Source organism: Populus alba, chromosome 12 (genome assembly GCF_005239225.2).
Source record: "Populus alba chromosome 12, ASM523922v2, whole genome shotgun sequence".
Taxonomy (NCBI): Eukaryota; Viridiplantae; Streptophyta; class Magnoliopsida; order Malpighiales; family Salicaceae; genus Populus; species Populus alba.
In genome coordinates, this window is record NC_133295.1 from 1,497,202 (window position 1) to 1,515,215 (window position 18,014).

At 33.0% G+C, this 18,014-nt stretch overlaps 1 protein-coding gene and 1 pseudogene across 1 annotated transcript; one reads left to right on the top strand and one right to left on the bottom strand.

The window, feature by feature from the left end:
- LOC140954347 (uncharacterized) overlaps positions 1 to 15,507 on the bottom strand; it is a 40,023-nt pseudogene extending 24,516 nt beyond the window's left edge.
- Positions 11,552 to 14,799, top strand: LOC118029621 (receptor-like protein 9DC3). Its single transcript, XM_035033519.2, has 2 exons — positions 11,552 to 14,526; positions 14,635 to 14,799. The coding sequence occupies exon 1, from the start codon at positions 11,613 to 11,615 to the stop codon at positions 14,502 to 14,504; it is 2,892 nt and encodes a 963-aa protein (XP_034889410.1). The 5' UTR covers positions 11,552 to 11,612; the 3' UTR covers positions 14,505 to 14,526; positions 14,635 to 14,799.
- Positions 15,508 to 18,014: the final 2,507 nt, after the last annotated feature.

An 18,014-nucleotide genomic window follows, 5' to 3' on the forward strand; every position in this document is an offset into this window, starting at 1 on the left:
AGCCTGTTATTATACGAAAACTAAGGTTCAATTATTGGAGTGTTTTTTAGTTTTTAATATAATTAAAAAAAAAAGTAAAGTAATATAATTAAAAAAAACTAATATATTTTCACGAGTCGCAATACCATCTGTAACTCATTTTGAATTTTTTTCCATCTTCAACTCGTTTTGATTTTTTTTTTAAGTCCTGAAAAAGAAACATGAGGTATTCTTCTTTATGTTTTTGTTGCATTTTTAATACTAACAATTTTCAACTCTCAATTATGTGCTCATGAACAAATGAGTCCTTCATTGCTCCGATTCAAAAGTTGAGGAAAAGGCACATGAAGAAAAGTTCAATTGTTAGCTACACATTGGATCAGAAGATTTCATTAATTAAGGCTTTATCTGAAGATTTGATTCTCTAACTTCATTTTCATTATATATATATATTTAATTTCCATTAATGAATTAATTAATATTGCCGCGTTTCCAACACTCGCTCACTCTTGATAGTTAACGAAGGGACCAGCTAAAGAAACTTGATAGTCTTGTATTTGAAATTTGGTCGGTCGCCCAGCTAAGGAAACTTGTTTAATGCTTCTCCCAGGAGACAAGTTTTGGTTCAGGAAATTATTAATTTCAAAGCCCTTCGCTGCTCCAATTCAAACGTCGAGGAAAAGGCTGTTTTTCTTTAAATCATGTTGACTAAATTACAGCCGGTCATTATACGAAAACTAGAGTTCTATTATTGGAGATTTTTTGTTTTTTAAAACAGTTAAATAAAAGATAAAGTAACACAGTTAAAAAAAATAATTAAAAAACTAACACACTTTCACATATCACAAATGCCATCTGAAACTTATTTTTAAGTTCTCGTACTTTCTCTTCTCACCCTCAAAAATACCCTAAATAGCTCTAAAACACTCATCTCTCTCTACATCACCTATGTTTTTTCTCGTTTTTGTTATATTTTAGTTGATAATTGATGCACTTTAATTAACCTCAAGATATTAATAAATTAAAATTTTATTTTATTATATTGTTTGATAAAATATCTATAATTTAAGAATATTATATTTTCATAGTGATATCATTGTCAATACTGATAATTGTATCACTTATAATAGAGAAAGTCATGATGTAACATCCTCAAATTATAATATCATGAAATTTCAAACATTTTTTTTATTAATGTCAAGTATTGAATAATATGTCTAAAATTATGAGATTTTTGTATAAAAAAAATTTTACAGAGTTTTTTCTATTTTTGTTGGTACCAAGTTATCGACAGCACTTTCTATTATATATCATTCCAACTTTCATTTTGATCCAATCATCCTGGATCACATGTCATTCATCAAACAATATCTCAATATTTATACTTACCAATATATTCAAGGCTCATAATATAAATTAATAAGTCAACATAAAAGTATTGCTAAAACAATCTAAAAAATAAAAAAAAAAATCATCACTAAAAAGTAATAAATGCTAACTAACTACATATATACATTTAGGCTACTTAAATACAATATTAAGATTAAGAGTCATATTATCTTAAAACATGTAATGTATTCTACTACATGAATACATTGTTTAAAAAGAATTGTAATCCTTTTAAACAATGTAGAGTAAATTATTAGTAATAAAACATGATTAGTGTTTTAGACCCTTTTATAAATTATATCTTCCATTATCTTCAAATTCGAATTTGATTAGATTCATCCATGTCAATTTCTCTAAATACACCAGACCAATACGGGTTTTGCATCCTCATATCATCCAAAGACGTGACTTAATCTCGATTAATGCATTTAATTCTTCTAAAATACCAATCCACCATTTCTCACCCCTCCTCCTTCTCTTTTAATTCACTCTTTCGTCTAAAATCTTAATATGTTGTTTCTCTGTAATTGCAATCACTTTTATACAGTTTTCTATCAACGGGTCCTAAGAAGCACTTCTTCATCCTTGAAACCTAGCTAGGGGACCAGCGCCTTTGCATAAATTTCTTTTTTATTTGAGTTCTTTATAAGTTAACCCTGGTACGTACGTAGTTTTGCAAACTATACATTAAATCTCTATAATTTTAACTGTATTTATGACTTAATTATTCTCGATTATTTGTACTCTGATCAACACTTGTCAAATGATTATATATATAATTATTTTTAATATGATTAATTAATTTTCTTCATGATAAGAAACACCAATTAACTATAATGTAAATCAATACAGTGGTGTTCCCATTCCTAGTCAATGAAAACTTTTGGATCATGAAAAAAAAAAAAAAAAAATATATATATATATATATATATATATATATATATATATATATATATATATATATATATATATATATGGGCAAAGTCATTAGTGCTGCATTATTTTTCATGCATATAATTTGTGGTCTTGCTGAGTTTTGAGTCAAGAAAGCTAAGTCTACGAACCACTTTATTTTTTATTCATTATCCCTCACTCAAATATTTCTCATTTCCATTATGTTTCCCTTGCACTTTAATCCAACAATTTAATCATCGATCCTTCTCCTCAAATTTCTTCTCTTCAACTCAATTATGAGCTCATGAACACGGTCTTTCGCTGCTCCAATTGAAACGTCAAGGAAAAGGCTGTTTTTCTTTAATTCTTTTTGACCAAATTACAGCCGGTCATTATACGAAAACTAAAGTTCAATTATTGGAGTTTTTTTTTTTGTTTTTTTACACATTAAAATAAAGGGTAAAGTAACACGGCTTAAAAAATAATTAAAAAACTAACCTCGACTCATTTTGAATTTTAAGTTCTCAAAACCACCCCTCTTCCCCTCACCACACGCATCTCTCTCTACATCACTCATCTCTTTCTTTTTTTTTGTTATATTTTTAGTTGATAATTGATGAACTTTGATTAACCTTAAGATATTAATAAATTATAATTATATTTTGTTGTGTTGTTTGAAAGAATATTTATAATTTAGAAATATTATACTTTTATGGTAGTATCAATATCAATACTGACAATTGTATCACTTATAATAGAGGAAGTCATGAATTCCTAACTACTACATCAAACATATCCCTTAATGAATTATCAAGAATGTTATGTGATTGACTTGGCTGAAATATGTTTAAAATAGAAGTTGAAATTACTTGGAAGACGTTGCAAATCAGGGTTAGTCAAGCTCGTTATATCGGTATACCAATATGTAGTGATAAAAGTGTGAAATCAATGTTTGGTTTTGCGAGGATCAATGGGATTAATATGCTAGAGCTCTACTTGAATAATAGACATAGATGAGGAAGCTCTTCTAGTATGGAGTTGACATGATTTTCAAGTAACTCCCATAGAACAACACGGTCATCACAAACAGCCAGTCCATCTAGGTTAGGTGGTAATGTTAATAGACAAGGTTGGATGTAGGAAATCATTAATATGGAACCTCTATTGGGCATGGCATCTCCTCCATATTGCTATGGAAGATCTGAACCAAGTGATGATGAAGATAAGCATCATATTGATAGAGTTGTAGTTAATGGGGGAATAGGAGGATGATGACAAACATGTCCTCAAGTTGGAAGATGTCACACCTACACAGATATGACAAACATGTCCTCAAGTTAGAAGAGTTAAGCTGATGCTCCAGATCTGTACACGAGTGCTCCATACCCTTCTATGAGCTAGATAGATTATTAGATATAGTTACATGTTATTATATGCTATGAAAATTTTGAATAGATGTATTGTTAGTTTAATTTTTTTATAAAATTTTATGTTGTGTTAATCGTCAGTCCAAATTTTTTATTTACGATTGAATATGTTACATGTTGTTTATGTGAATTGTGTTTTGATGTTAAAAAACTAGTTATTTGTGATTGTGCAAATTGATGTTTTTTTTTTTTTTTTGCATGAAATTGATGGCATAAAAGTCTTTCTATGTTAGAAAAGTCGTAAATATTATCTCCGACATGTGAGTTGCAATTGACATCTACATGCATTTCTTTTTATTTTGGGTTAATGATAACTTAGTCCTAATGGTTTTATAAACTAAACATTTAATCTCTATATTTATAATTGGATTTTATAACTTATAATTTTTATATATTTCATACTATAATTTTATCTATTTTTTTATTTAAAATAGAAAAAATAAAAAAATCAAAGTATATAAATTGAAAGATTGATAGAAAGAGAAGTATTTAAAAAAAACAAAATATTACTAAATTAAAGTATATAAATTGAAAGACTGATAAGAAAGAGAAGTATTTAAAAAAAAAAAACAAAATATTACTAGATTAAACATGATCAAGATTTGTCGAATAACTATTTAATTATTTTTAACACTACAAGAATGAATTAATTTAAGAAAAAATCAGCAACCCGTAAACAGTAATTAGGAAATCAAATACTGTCGTTCCTGTACATATAGTCTCGGCAATGAAGACTTTCGGGTCATGGAGCCTTACTTTCTGTAAATAGTGATGGGAATACATATTGCAGTTTTTTATTTTTGCTTTTTTGTTTTTATTTTTAAATCCTGAAAGAGGTATTATTCTCACTCAATTTATCATTATATCAATGATTTCCACAAATTAATTTTGCTGTATTTTCACCGCTCACTCTTATTTATTAGTCTATTTGATATTTCAGTACAATCGTGTTTTAAAAACTTTTAAAATATTTTTTGTTTTAAATTATTTTTTTTTGATATTTTTAAATTGTTTTAAATTATTGGTGTTAAAAAATTTTAAAAATAAAAATATATATTATCTGATATATTTTTAAATAAAAAATACTTTAAAAATTAATTTCTACATATAAAACACCAAATTAATGACCTATGGTCTTATGTTTAAAATGTGGTCGGTCAGCATTCAGCTAAGGATGTTTCACCCTCCCATGCATAAAGCTTCCTTGGTGCTTCTCCCAGCAGTGAGAAAAATTAAAGAAGTCAGTTTCCTTTAGCGTCCTTTAATATAATTTAGTCCCTGAACTTTAAAAAAATTACAATTCGTACCTCAAACAGAATTAAAAATGAATTATACATAAAATTCCAGATTGATCCTGGAGTATAATTAGAAATTCTTATTAGTATTAAGATTATAAGCCAACAAGGCATAGAAGGGTAAAAGTCCCCAATAACATACAGTTTCCATCAGACGAGCTGCGAAGGAGGAGCACAGACTATATCTATAAACACATAGACTTGCTGCACATCATATTTTGAAAAAATAATTTTGAGCCCAAGTATATATATATATTTTAGAAGGTTTAAAAGTAGGTGGATAATTTAATGTTTGAGTATGAGTGAAGTTTATGTTCATATCCAAATTATTCTAGGCTTGATAAAGTATAAATTCCAGATAAATTCCAGATAATATGAGTTTAGCTCATTTCCAAGCTCTATGCCCTTTAAAAGCATAGCCTAAGTAGATACAGTTCTAATAAGCTATTATTTTACATGTTGTTTACACAAATCATTGTTGTTTTTGTTGTTTATTTTAGTTTTTTTAATAATTTCTATTAGATGTGTTGTCTATGTTACGCCGCAGTGAGCTTGGATTCGTCTCAATAGGTAACCATGCTCTCTCTTAATGTAAAAAAGTAATATTGTTTATTATATTTTTAATAAAAAAAATATTTTTTAAAAAATACACTGATAATTCACATTACCAACCAAGTACACAGGAAAAGTTGATAGGAACTTTTGGTTAATTAAAAAAGACTTTTTGGGTCGTGAAAAACAATATATATGTGTGCTAAGCCATTAGTGCTCCATTGCTTGGCGTAATTATTACTCTGCCTTGGTTTCCTTCCAAGTTCCGATCGAAGACTTGGAGGTCAATGACAGATCACAAAATGCAGATTGATTCTGGTTAGAGAATAATATAAATCATATTCTGAAACCTCACTTAATAATTTAATTAAGTTATTGGGTTGAGATGATTTTTTGACATGGTATCAAAGCTTTAATGACCAAGCGATCACGAGTTCGAATCTTACCATCCTCATTTATTTGATAAAAATTATGTACAAAGTAATGTGGGTCTGTGCAAGTTTCAAGCCCAAATAGCTTTCACTTGAGAGGGTGTGTTAGAGAATAATATAAATCATATCCTGAGACCTCACCTAACAGCTTAAGTTATTGGGTTGAGATGGTTCTTTGACAGTTCTCCCTTGTTGATGCTGAAAGAGAAAGACCTTTAAGGACGACCAATCCCACAGCATCTAACTGAGTGCAAGAACCTTCAAACTCCATTAATTCTCCATTGTTTGTCTGTACTTTTCTAGCCACTGTTCAATAAAGCTATTGCCAGATCGAAGACTTGGAGGTAAAGAACCTTCAAACTCCATTAATTCTCCATTGTTTATCAGTTTTCTAGTTTCAACAAAACTATTGCCGGAACGTGTTGACTGTAGACTGGATTGAAGGGGACATAAGAAGGTGAGGATGACTCTTTAACTCTGCATGCCCCCTTGCTTCAGCTGTGAGTGTAAATTATTATGGAGTTTTCTCAATAATAATATCATTTGAATATATTTATAATAATAAAAAAAAATATTTAAGAAAAATACACTGATCATTCACATTACCAACCAAGTACACAGGAAAAGTTGATAGGAACTTTTGGATAATTAAAAAAGACTTTTTGGGTCGTAAAAAACAATATATATATATCTGCGCGCGCGCGCGCAAAGTCATTAGTGCTCCATATTGCTTTGCCATGAAGGTTACATGACTTATGTAATATTTAAATGTGCAAAGTCATTGCTTGGCGTAATTATTACTTTGCCTTGGTTTCCATCCGTCTCGAAACAACAATTAATTAGTGGGACATTATTTTGCACAATTTTATTTTTACTTTATTTTTTATTATTCATTTATGTTTCTGTTGCATTTTTAATACTAACAATTATGTGCTGATGTACAAATTAGTCTTTCTTTGCTCCGATTAAAAGGCACATCGTAGATTTAAGATCTAACTTAACTTCATTAATTAAGGCTTTATCTGAAAATTTGAGTCTCTAACTTCATAGTCTATATATATCCATGTTTAATTTCCATTAATGAATTAATATTGCCGCGTTTCCAACACTCTCTCACTCTTGATTTAGTCAACGAAGGGACCTAGCCAAGGAAACTTGTTTGATGCTTCTCCCAGTGACAAAGATCAAACATATATATACTAACAATACTAGGAGACAAGTTTTGGTTCAGGAAATTATTAATATGTAATCTCTATAGAGCATGATATCTAGTCCATTTTAATTATTTTTAACACTAAGAGAATGAATTAATTTAAGAAAAATAAGCAACCCGTAAACTGTTTGGAAATCAAATACAGCCGTGTTCCTATACTAGTCTCATCAAAGAAGACTTTAGGGTCATGGAAAAGGATATATACGCGAAGGCATTCCCTTGTTGATGCTGAAAGAGAAAGACCTTTTAAGGACGACCAATCCCACAGCATCTAATTGAGTGCAAGAACCTTCGAACTCCATTAATTCTCCATTGTTTGTCAGTTTTCTAGCAACTGTTCAATAAAGCTATTGCCAAAATATTAAGTTAATTTTTTTTAAATGATTTTTTATAATTGTGATGTGTTAATGTAAAAAATAATATCATTTTAATATATTTAAAATAATAATAAAATATTTATCCTGGATATACAGGGGAAAAAAGAGAGTTTGATTTCTAACATTTCGCAAAGTAATATTATTTCAATAAATTTGAATTATCAAAATAGAATACTCCGTGTTATATTAAAGATAAAGGATAACATAGAGTATTAACAAAACTTATAATATTATGATGTAATTAAGATTAGACATGAATAGAATTCCACTTTGTATATTGAGTCTTTAGTAATTAATAAATAAAGATTTGCTGATTTTTCCTTGAGAAAGTTGGATTTAGTATCTTGTCGGACCTATATACTCTTGAATCTAGCATGCATCTAAGTAAAAAAGAAATTGGATTTGGCATCGCTCAAGAGTTTCATGGGTTTGACTTCCTTGATCTGAAAGAAGATTGATTCTCCCTTGTTGGAAATTATAAAATCATTATGTTTTGGGTTCTTTTTTTATTTGTCCATTTTTTTTATTCTTGATCACTTAAATCAATCTCCTTTTCTGGGAGTATTTTAAGATTTATAGAGTTATGAACAGATTGCTGTACAAATCTACGAGTGTGCAAGCAAATTAAAACAATTCTTATGAATTAAAAGAATAACACTCGACTGATTCTCACAGCAGCAGCAATATTTGCAAGCAAAATAAAGTAATTCTGATGACTTGTAAGTCATAAATAACTATTAAAAAGTGTAACAAACGTACCCATCAGACGTTTCTTATGGTGTGGAATGCGTGATAAGAAGCAAGGAGGTCTTGGCATAGGCTCCCTAATGTCAAAAAAACAGGGCTCTGTTATTTAAATGGATATGGAGACTTTCTTCTCCGAGCTCTGCTCTACGGAAATCCTTAATTATTAACCTGTACAGACCAGATTTCATAGAAGGGTAGAAGTCTCGAAGAACGTACAATTCCAATAAGACGAGCTGCGAAGGAAGAGCACAGAGTGTACCTATAAGCACATAGACTTGCATGTAGGGGATTTTATCTACTCTCAGCAAAAATGTCAGTTTTGGAAGGTAATTAATATGCATAATTGAATATTTCTTTAACCCAATTTGGAACAAAAGGTATGTGAAAAGAAAGTTTAATTTTTTTATTAATATTAAGATGTACTATTGAGGGATATATGCATCACCACAACCCCCGCAATGCTAAAACCACCACTATAAAAATTCTATTAACTATTTGAAAAGAAACATTCCTTCCTGCTTAAAGAATCTTGAGCGGGTCTAAAATCCATATGAATGGCTGTTCTTTTAGCAGATTTTCATAGACTTGCTGCACATCACTCGCATAGGTACTTGATCTCAACAAAAATGTTAATTTTGGAAATTAATTAATATTGCCGTGTTTCCAACACCTTTGTTTAGTCATTATTGTCTTTTGTTGGCATGGAGTCTTATAGAAGACGAGGACGAGTGGTAGAAGTCCCCAGCAACGTACAGTTCCCATAAGACGAGCTGCAGAGGAAGAGCACAAACTGTATCTATTAATTAGCACATGTTCATTGCTATTTTCTGAGAAACATATAAATTGTTTAACCCTTCAAGTAAACAGTCCCCTGTTCTTGTTAATAATAGCAATAATAATCTATCAGCAGTACATGCGAAGGGGGGTCAGCAAGGAATAATAGCGGGGTAGATGTCCCCGAGAACAGCTGTCATCAGACGAGCTACAAAGGAAGTTCTAATTAGTGTTTCCAACGCTCACAGCTCTCCTTGTGTGGAAATATTTGCAAGTGAACCTTCAGCACCACATGAAAAGTGGACAATACATATACATCCAAGTTCTCCCTTGTTGATGCTGAGAGAGAAAGACCTTTTAGGACGACCAATCCCACAGTATCTTGAGGGCAAGAACCTTCAAACTCCATTAATTCTCCATTGTTTGTCAGTTTTCTAGTAACTGTTCAATAAAGCTATTGCCAGAACGTGTTGACTGGAGACTGGATTGAAGTGGGCATAAGACGGTGAGGATGACTCTTTTAACTCTGCATGCCCACTTGCTTAAGCTGTGAGTAAACTACGAGTGTAAATTATTAACAAGTTTTTGTCTGATTTTGTGGCTTGAATTTCTTGGAAATTATATTTTAGTGAGCACATCAATCTTCGCATAAATCTTATTGCTAAATACAATTTGGAAAAACATCTCTGAACATTCAAATTAAGCTGTCACGATTTTTTATTTTTTTTATCTTACTATAAAATTTCCACAATTAACTACCTTATTTATTAGCAATTGTGTTAGTGAATTAAAGGACTTCTCCTCGTGTGAAAATATTAGCTGAATGAATTTATTGGTTACTTAATCTTGTTGTACAGCTGCGGATTGGACATAAGAAGGTGAAGATGACTTTGTTTATCATTTATTTTTTCAATTATGGATACATAATCCCATAGTTTAAATTATTTATTATTTAGAATAGAAAAAGGAAAAATCAAAGTATATCAATTCAAGGAATGATAAGCAAGAAAAGTGTTTTAAAAAAAAAACAAAATATTAGTAATCAAGATTTGTCAAATAACTATTTAGTTATTTTAAAAATAAACGGATTAATTAATTTAAGAAATATTAGCAACATCTAAAACACTATTTAATCTATTTAGAAAATTAATATTAGTTTTTTTAATATTTTTTTTATGATTTTAATAAATTAATTTTAAAAATTAAAAATAAATTTTAAAAAATCATCACATTAGTATATTTTTAATTAAAAAACATCACTTTACATTACCAGGCGCGCACTCACATGTTCATAAATTTTTAAAATCATCACATTAATACATTTTTAATTAAAAACAGCTAATATTTTGCGTAGTTATTACTTTGCCAATAAACAATTTAGTTTGCGCCATTTGAAGTCAATTTGATAGAACCTTACATATTTCCATGGGTTTTACTCTTACGAGAGAGAGAATATTTGAGATTTGAGATTTGCTATAGTGCGGATGTTAGTATGGTGAGTTGGTGCACCTGACGCTTGTAACCCTCTGGATTACTTCTAGATTGATCATCAAACTACGGTTGGCTTGGCTCGATTTAAAAGTTGATCGGACGGTCTCCTGATGGATATATATTGGCTTCAGTGTGATACAGTGCATTGGATTTTTGGTACACCTAGTGAAGTGGTAAAATAAGATTAAAGTGCATATTTTTTAAAAAGCTGAGATAGATTTGGGTTTTTATAGAATATAATAAGTCATATCAGATTAGATCCAATCAAGGATTTAGAACTAAAATACTATTAGATATTAAAATACCAAAGTCTCTCTCTCCTTTGAATTTTCCATTAGTAGTTCTGCTTTCAATATAAAAAATAAAAAATAATAGAATAACATGCATATTAAATATATATTTAAATTTGTAATTGATATAAAATTAAAAAAACCTAGCATGCATATTAATATTAAAATTAACTATGCTTAAATTAAAACAAGTATATAAATTGAAAGAATGATAAATAAAAAAATTATTTTTAAAAACAAATAAAGCATAGTTAGGAATTCAATATTAATTTTTTTAGAGTTTATTTTTTTTAATTTTATCCATTAATATTTTATTTTATTTTTGTATTTGTTTTTTGTGAAATTTTTTTTTTGAAAGTGACAAGATTAACTCAATATTAATTTTGACAAAAAAAATTTGTGAATTTGTTTTTTTATGGACATAGTAGGTGAGGATGACTCTTTAACTTGCGCCCACAAAGTCATTGCTTTGCGTAATTATTACTTTGCCAAGAAACAACAATTCAGTTTGCGCACTTTGAAGTCAACAAGGAATCTTGTTAAACACTACTAATAATATACTTTGCCGCGTTTCCAACACGCACTCACTCACTCTTGTACTTGAGATTTGATTTCGTCTTTACATGTTTTACACATCCTATGTCAGTCAGTATACAATCTAAGATTAGTTTGTGTATAAATACTACTAAGAATGTCTTTCTTCATTCCTCATCTCTCCCAAATATACTTTGAATCCTGTAAGGCCAGCCAAACATGGGGTTTCCACCTATTTCATCTCTCTCTTTCATTCTGTTTCTCTTCCATTTCCATTCAACTATTTCTTCTTCTCATTTCTGTGCTCCTGACCAAAGCCTTTCTTTGCTCCAATTCAAAGAATCCTTTTCCATTAATAGCTCTGCTTCAGAGCGTTGCCAGCATCCCAAGACAGAGTCGTGGAAAGAGGGCACAGACTGCTGCTTGTGGGATGGGGTCACTTGTGAACTGGAAACCGGGCAAGTAACTGCACTGGACCTTGCTTGCAGCATGCTTTATGGCACCCTCCATTCCAATAGCACCCTCTTCTCCCTCCATCATCTTCAAAAGCTCGACCTCTCTGACAATCATTTCAAAAGCTCTCATATTTCTTCTCGATTTGGCCAGCTCTCCAATCTGACACTTCTTAACCTAAATTTCTCAGTCTTTGCAGGTCAAGCTCCGTCGGAAATCTCTCACCTCTCTAAATTGGTTTCACTTGATCTCTCTGACAATGACGATCTGAGTCTAGAACCAATTTCTTTTGACAAGCTTGTTCGAAACCTAACCAAGCTTAGAGAACTCGATTTGAGTCAAGTAAACATGCCACTGGTCGCACCCAATTCCTTGATGAATCTGTCTTCTTCTCTGTCATCACTCAAACTCTTTGAGTGTGGATTGCAAGGAATACTCCCATCCTCAATGGGGAAATTTAAGCACCTGCAGTACTTGGATCTTGGAGAGAACAATCTTAGTGGTCCAATTCAATATGATTTTGAGCAACTCAGTGAGTTGGTTTCACTTCGTCTCTCTTTCAACCACTATCCAAGTCTAGAACCAATTTCTTTTAACAAGATTGTTCAAAACCTAACCAGGCTAAGAGATCTCGCTTTGGGTTATGTAAATATGTCTTTGGTTGCACCTAATTCCTTGATGAATCTGTCCTCTTCTCTGTCATCTCTTTCCCTGAGTAACTGTGGATTGCAGGGGAAATTTCCAGGTAACATCTTTCTCCTCCCAGACCTTGAATCACTGGATCTATCATACAACGAAGGCCTCATTGGCTCTTTTCCTTCGTCTAATTTAAGTAATGTCCTCTCTCGGTTGAGTCTTTCTAATACAAGAATTTCAATTTATTTAGAAAACAACTTAATCAGTAATCTAAAATCATTAAAATATATGTCTTTTCGTAATTGTAACATTATTGGGTCAGATCTAGCCCCGCTTGGTAATCTCACACATGTCACCGATTTAGACCTCTCAAGTAACAATTTAAGTGGTCATATTCCATTAGCACTAGGAAACCTTGTACAACTTCGTTACTTGGATCTCTCTTCCAATAAATTTATGGGTGAAGTTCCAGATTTTTTGGGTAGCCTAGTCAATCTTTTAATTTTAGATTTATCCAATAATCAACTAACAGGTCTTGTTCATTCTCAATTAAACACCCTATCAAATCTAGAGAGTCTATATTTATCCAATAACATGTTCAATGGAACAATACCATCCTTTTTGTTTGCTCTTCCTTCTTTACAATATCTTGACCTTCATAACAATAATCTCATAGGCAATATAAGTGAACTCCAACACGATTCATTAAGTTACCTTGATTTGAGCAATAACCATTTGCATGGTCCAATCCCAAGTTCGATTTTCAAACAAGAGAACTTGAAATTCCTTATTCTTGCATCCAATAGTAAATTGACAGGTGAGATTTCTTCTTTTATTTGCAAGCTAAGATTCCTTCGGGTCCTTGACTTGTCCAACAACAGCTTGAGTGGTTCTACGCCACTATGTTTGGGGAACTTCAGCAACATGCTTTCAGTATTGCATCTAGGCATGAACAGTCTTCAAGGCACTATCCCTTCAACATTTTCAAAGGATAATATCTTGGAATATCTCAACCTCAATGGAAATGAATTAGAAGGGAAAATACCACCGTCTATCATCAACTGCACAATGTTGGAAGTTATTGATCTTGGCAATAATAAGATTGAGGATACATTTCCCTACTTTCTAGAAACGCTTCCAAAGCTCCAAATTCTTGTCCTAAAATCCAATAAACTCCAAGGTTTTGTGAAGGGTTCGCCTGCATATAATTCCTCCTCTAAATTACAGATTTTTGACATCTCTCACAACAATTTTAGTGGGCCATTGCCTACTGGGTATTTCAATAGTCTTGAAGCAATGATGGCCTCGGATCAGAACATGATTTATATGAGGGCAACAAATTACACTGGCTATGTCTATTCCATAGAAATGACATGGAAAGGTGTAGAAATTGAGTTTACGAAGATCCAAAGTACTATCAGAGTACTTGATTTGTCAAATAACAATTTCACTGGAGAGATTCCAAAAGTGATGGGAAAGCTTAAAGGACTCCAACAGCTCAACCTTTCTCATAATTCCCTTACAGGTCATATCCAATCATCATTAGGAAATTTGACCAATTTGGAATCATTAGATCTATCTTCAAATTTGCTTACCGGAAGGATTCCAACACAGCTGGGGGGTCTAACATTTCTTGCAATCCTAAACCTTTCACATAACCAACTCGAGGGGCCCATACCAAGTGGACAGCAATTCAACACCTTTGATGCAAGCTCATTTGAAGGAAACATGGGTTTATGTGGATCTCAAGTACCAAAAAAATGTTACGGTGATGAGACACCATCATTACAGCCATCAAGCTTTGATGAAGGAGATGATTCATCATTGTTTGGAGAAGGATTTGGATGGAAAGCTGTGACAATAGGGTATGGATGCGGGTTTGTGTTTGGAGTTGTAACGGGATACGTTGTGTTTAGAACAAAAAAGCCTTCATGGTTTCTTAGGATGGTTGAAGATAAATGGAATCTCAAGAACAGAAAAACAAAGAAGAATGCTGGCATATATGGTGCTAGAAGAAACTAAATAATGCAATTGATATTTTCAAGTAAGTTTTGCAAGCATTTGAGTTTTCAAATTTTAAGTTCACAGTTTATGTTAGGCTATCTTTTCTTTACTATTTCATTTGATCAGTCTTACCTTTCTAATTTTGCAGTACAAACAAGATATCAAGTGGATCAACAAAAGGGTGGCAAATTCATAGTATTGGATTTTTTGTTTTTTGTAGTTTGCATAATACTTTTATGAAAAAGAACTCATGCATGTAACAAGTTTGTGTTAACTATAAAATCACTTAAATAAATCTCTGTTTCCGGGAGTATTTTGAAAGTTATAGAGTTATAAACGGATTGAAGCAATTCTTGTAAATTTAATAGATCATCCAACAAAATCTTGCTGCTAATAAAGATCCTTCAAGAAGGACAAGTTAGGAATGTTTAATCTTAGTTAGGAATGTTCACAAAGTACTACCTTGCTTTCATTATCAGAGTGAAACTAAATTTCACTCAACATAATCGGTGGATGACAGCAAGTTTTAGAATAACAATGCAATAATTTTAAACCATCATTGTTTTGCTAATGCAAGACAAAGCTCAGGCACAAGAGAGGCAATTCAAATGCGATCTATACTCACCGAGCTTTTGTGCATCGCCAAACCACTTGCTCATCAGATTAGAGATCCTCACATTTATAAAAACAGCTCCAGGGTCTCTGACAATAGCTTTTGTAAGCATGGTCTTCCCTGTGCCTGGAGGTCCATATAACCATATCCCCTTTTGTGGACCAAGAAGTTTCTCAAGTGAGAAGAGCTCAGGTTTCCGTAGAGGAAGAATCACCAGTTCATTCAAAGCTTGCTGGATAGATTCCAACCCTCCACTTAATTCAAATTCCACATCATTGTGATCAGGATTTCCAACATCACCTGCTATGACATCCTGTTCAAAAATAAAAATACTTTATAAGTGATGCATGCAATAATGCTTAACACACATACAATAAAATTGCTAAAATTGCTAAGAAACGCTACCATTCCAGTTTAGACCCACTCGAAATACTTTTGACTAAGGTGTCGCACCCCAAAAAAATCAGCGCGCGGCATCGGCTGGCGATTTTCTCGTATGTGTTTTGATTGAATTTGGTTCGTTGGAGTCGCCACCTAGTAATTGATTTCGGGCTACTAGGAAACCGGATGTACTGGTCTTGTCAGAAATTTGCGGGTAAGGGACTGATTGTGGTTAGGGAAGGTATTAGCACCCCTAACGCACCCTACCTGAGGTAAGCTGCTTCGTGGCTTTGACGTGTTGAAGTTTTAATAATTGTCTTTTCTTCGGAAATTAGAAATATCACTTACGTATAAGTTAATAATTCTTAACCGTGATCCGATCAAAATATTAAATTCTTCTTTAATATATTTGCAATTTTATCATTAAAAATATGTACAAATAAATAAAACAAAAATACAAGCACACACATTCACTATTTTCATTTCTTTTCTTTTTCTTTTTCTTTTTCTTTTCTTTTACATCCACAATGCAAATACAAATACAAATACAAATACAAATTCAAAATAAATAAATAAAAATACACCAACACACACATCCCCTTTTTTTATTATTATTTTCTTTTCTTTTACATTCACATATTACAAATTTAAAATAAATAAACAAAAATTACATTAAAACTTTAAAATTTACAAAATGGTCCCTCAAAACTCCCGAAATTGCAGGGAAGGACTTCTGCAACCGCATGAACAGTTCCGGCGCGTCTCCCCACGCGCCACCGTCACTGGCGGCGCGTGGGTTCACGCGCCGCCGCGAACAAAGACAGGAAACGGGTAGATTTGGTTCCGCTTCCTTTCCCTTTTCCCTCTCTGCTGGTGGTGACAACCACCGTCACCTGCAAACAAAGAAAAGAACACAAGCAGTCGATTTTATATTTTTGTTTTTTTGTTTGCAGATCTGCTTCTGGGTCTTCTTCATCATTCCGGGTCTGATTCCTTCTCTGTTTCAGGCGGCCATGAAGAGGAACGACTGAGAAGGGGGCGTCGCCGCTGGGGCTATTCGGCCGCTGCTGTTGTCGTCGTTGGGTTTCCTCTTATCCTCTGCTTCGGGTGCGGACGGCGCTGCTGGAGGAAGGTGTTGCTGCCTGATCGTCGGTCGCGGTTGGTGCTGGACCTGTGGGGGCTGCCGTTCGTTGGCCGGTCTGCGGGGAAGAAGAAGAAATCTCTGGTGAACAGCGGCTGTGAAGAAAAAATCAAGACCGGGAGAGGGTTGCTCTGACTTCTCTTTTGGCAGAGGAGAAGTAGTCGGCGGCGTGAACCAAAAAATTCCAGCGGGGAGGGGCTGCTGTTTGGAAAAATGGGGGGCTGCTCTCGGGTGGAAGAAGAGAAAACTGAAAAATCAAATGGTGGAGGGGCTGTTTGGCCGGTTCTTTGTGAGGAAGAAAAAAATGAGATGGCCCTGGGGAGGATGGAGAGGCTACAGGGGAAGATGAGGTCGGCTGAGAAGGTCTGTGTGGGGGAGAAAAAAAAGAATTTCAACGTGGGGGCCGGCGGCTGGTTTTCAGAGAAGAACACTAGGGAAAAAATTTAAAAACCAGGAGGGAGGCGCCGCCGGCCCCTTTTTTTTTGTGGCTAGAAAGAGTTGGGTTTTAGGGTTTTTGTATTTTTTCTGAATGTGTCAAAATTGACCTCCCCCCCCTATTGCAAGTGTTGGAAACCAGTATTTATAGGCAAAACTTTTGCTAGGTTTTTCAACTTAGTCCCTCAACTTCTTTCTTTTTGTAAATTTTGATTTTTCTTATTGTTTTGTATTTTTTTGAAAACGAGCAATATCAACGTCCACTCAAATGCGAAAAATCAATGATTTTAAAAATGACGTGTGAAAAGTCGAACGCGTTCGAAAATCTTTTAACAATTTAAATTCTTTTTTAGACGACGTTGAAAATTGCTAAAATGACGAGAATATATTAAAAAACATATTTTTTGGATTTTCATTGTTTTTCTCTATTTTTGGATTTTTTTGAAAATATATCAAAAACATGGGTCAAAAATTGGGTAGCAACAGATGCCCCCTCTTTACAATGCTTACGAAGCAAAACTCCTCAAAATTTTGAATAGTAAACTTTGTAAAGAAAACAAAAGGAAAATGATTTTATTATCTTGGGCGACCTGCCCACACACTCACACTGATCTATTTTCACGGGCGACCTGCCCACACATACTCACTCTAGTCTATTTTCACGGGCGACCGACCCACACTCTCCCAATAGTCTATTTTCACTGGCGACCTGCCCACACATTGGGTTTACCTGAGATCCCATCTGGCGACCTCCTTCAACTGGAACGAAAATATTGTGTAACTCGGTTAACCTGAAATCCCATCTGGCGATTCCCTTTAACCAAAGCTACATGAGATCCCATCTGGCGACCTCATTCAACTGGAACTAAACTGTGTGTAACTCGGTTAACCTGAAATCCCATCTGGCGATTCCCTTTAACCAAAGCTACCTGAGATCCCATCTGGCGACCTCATTTAA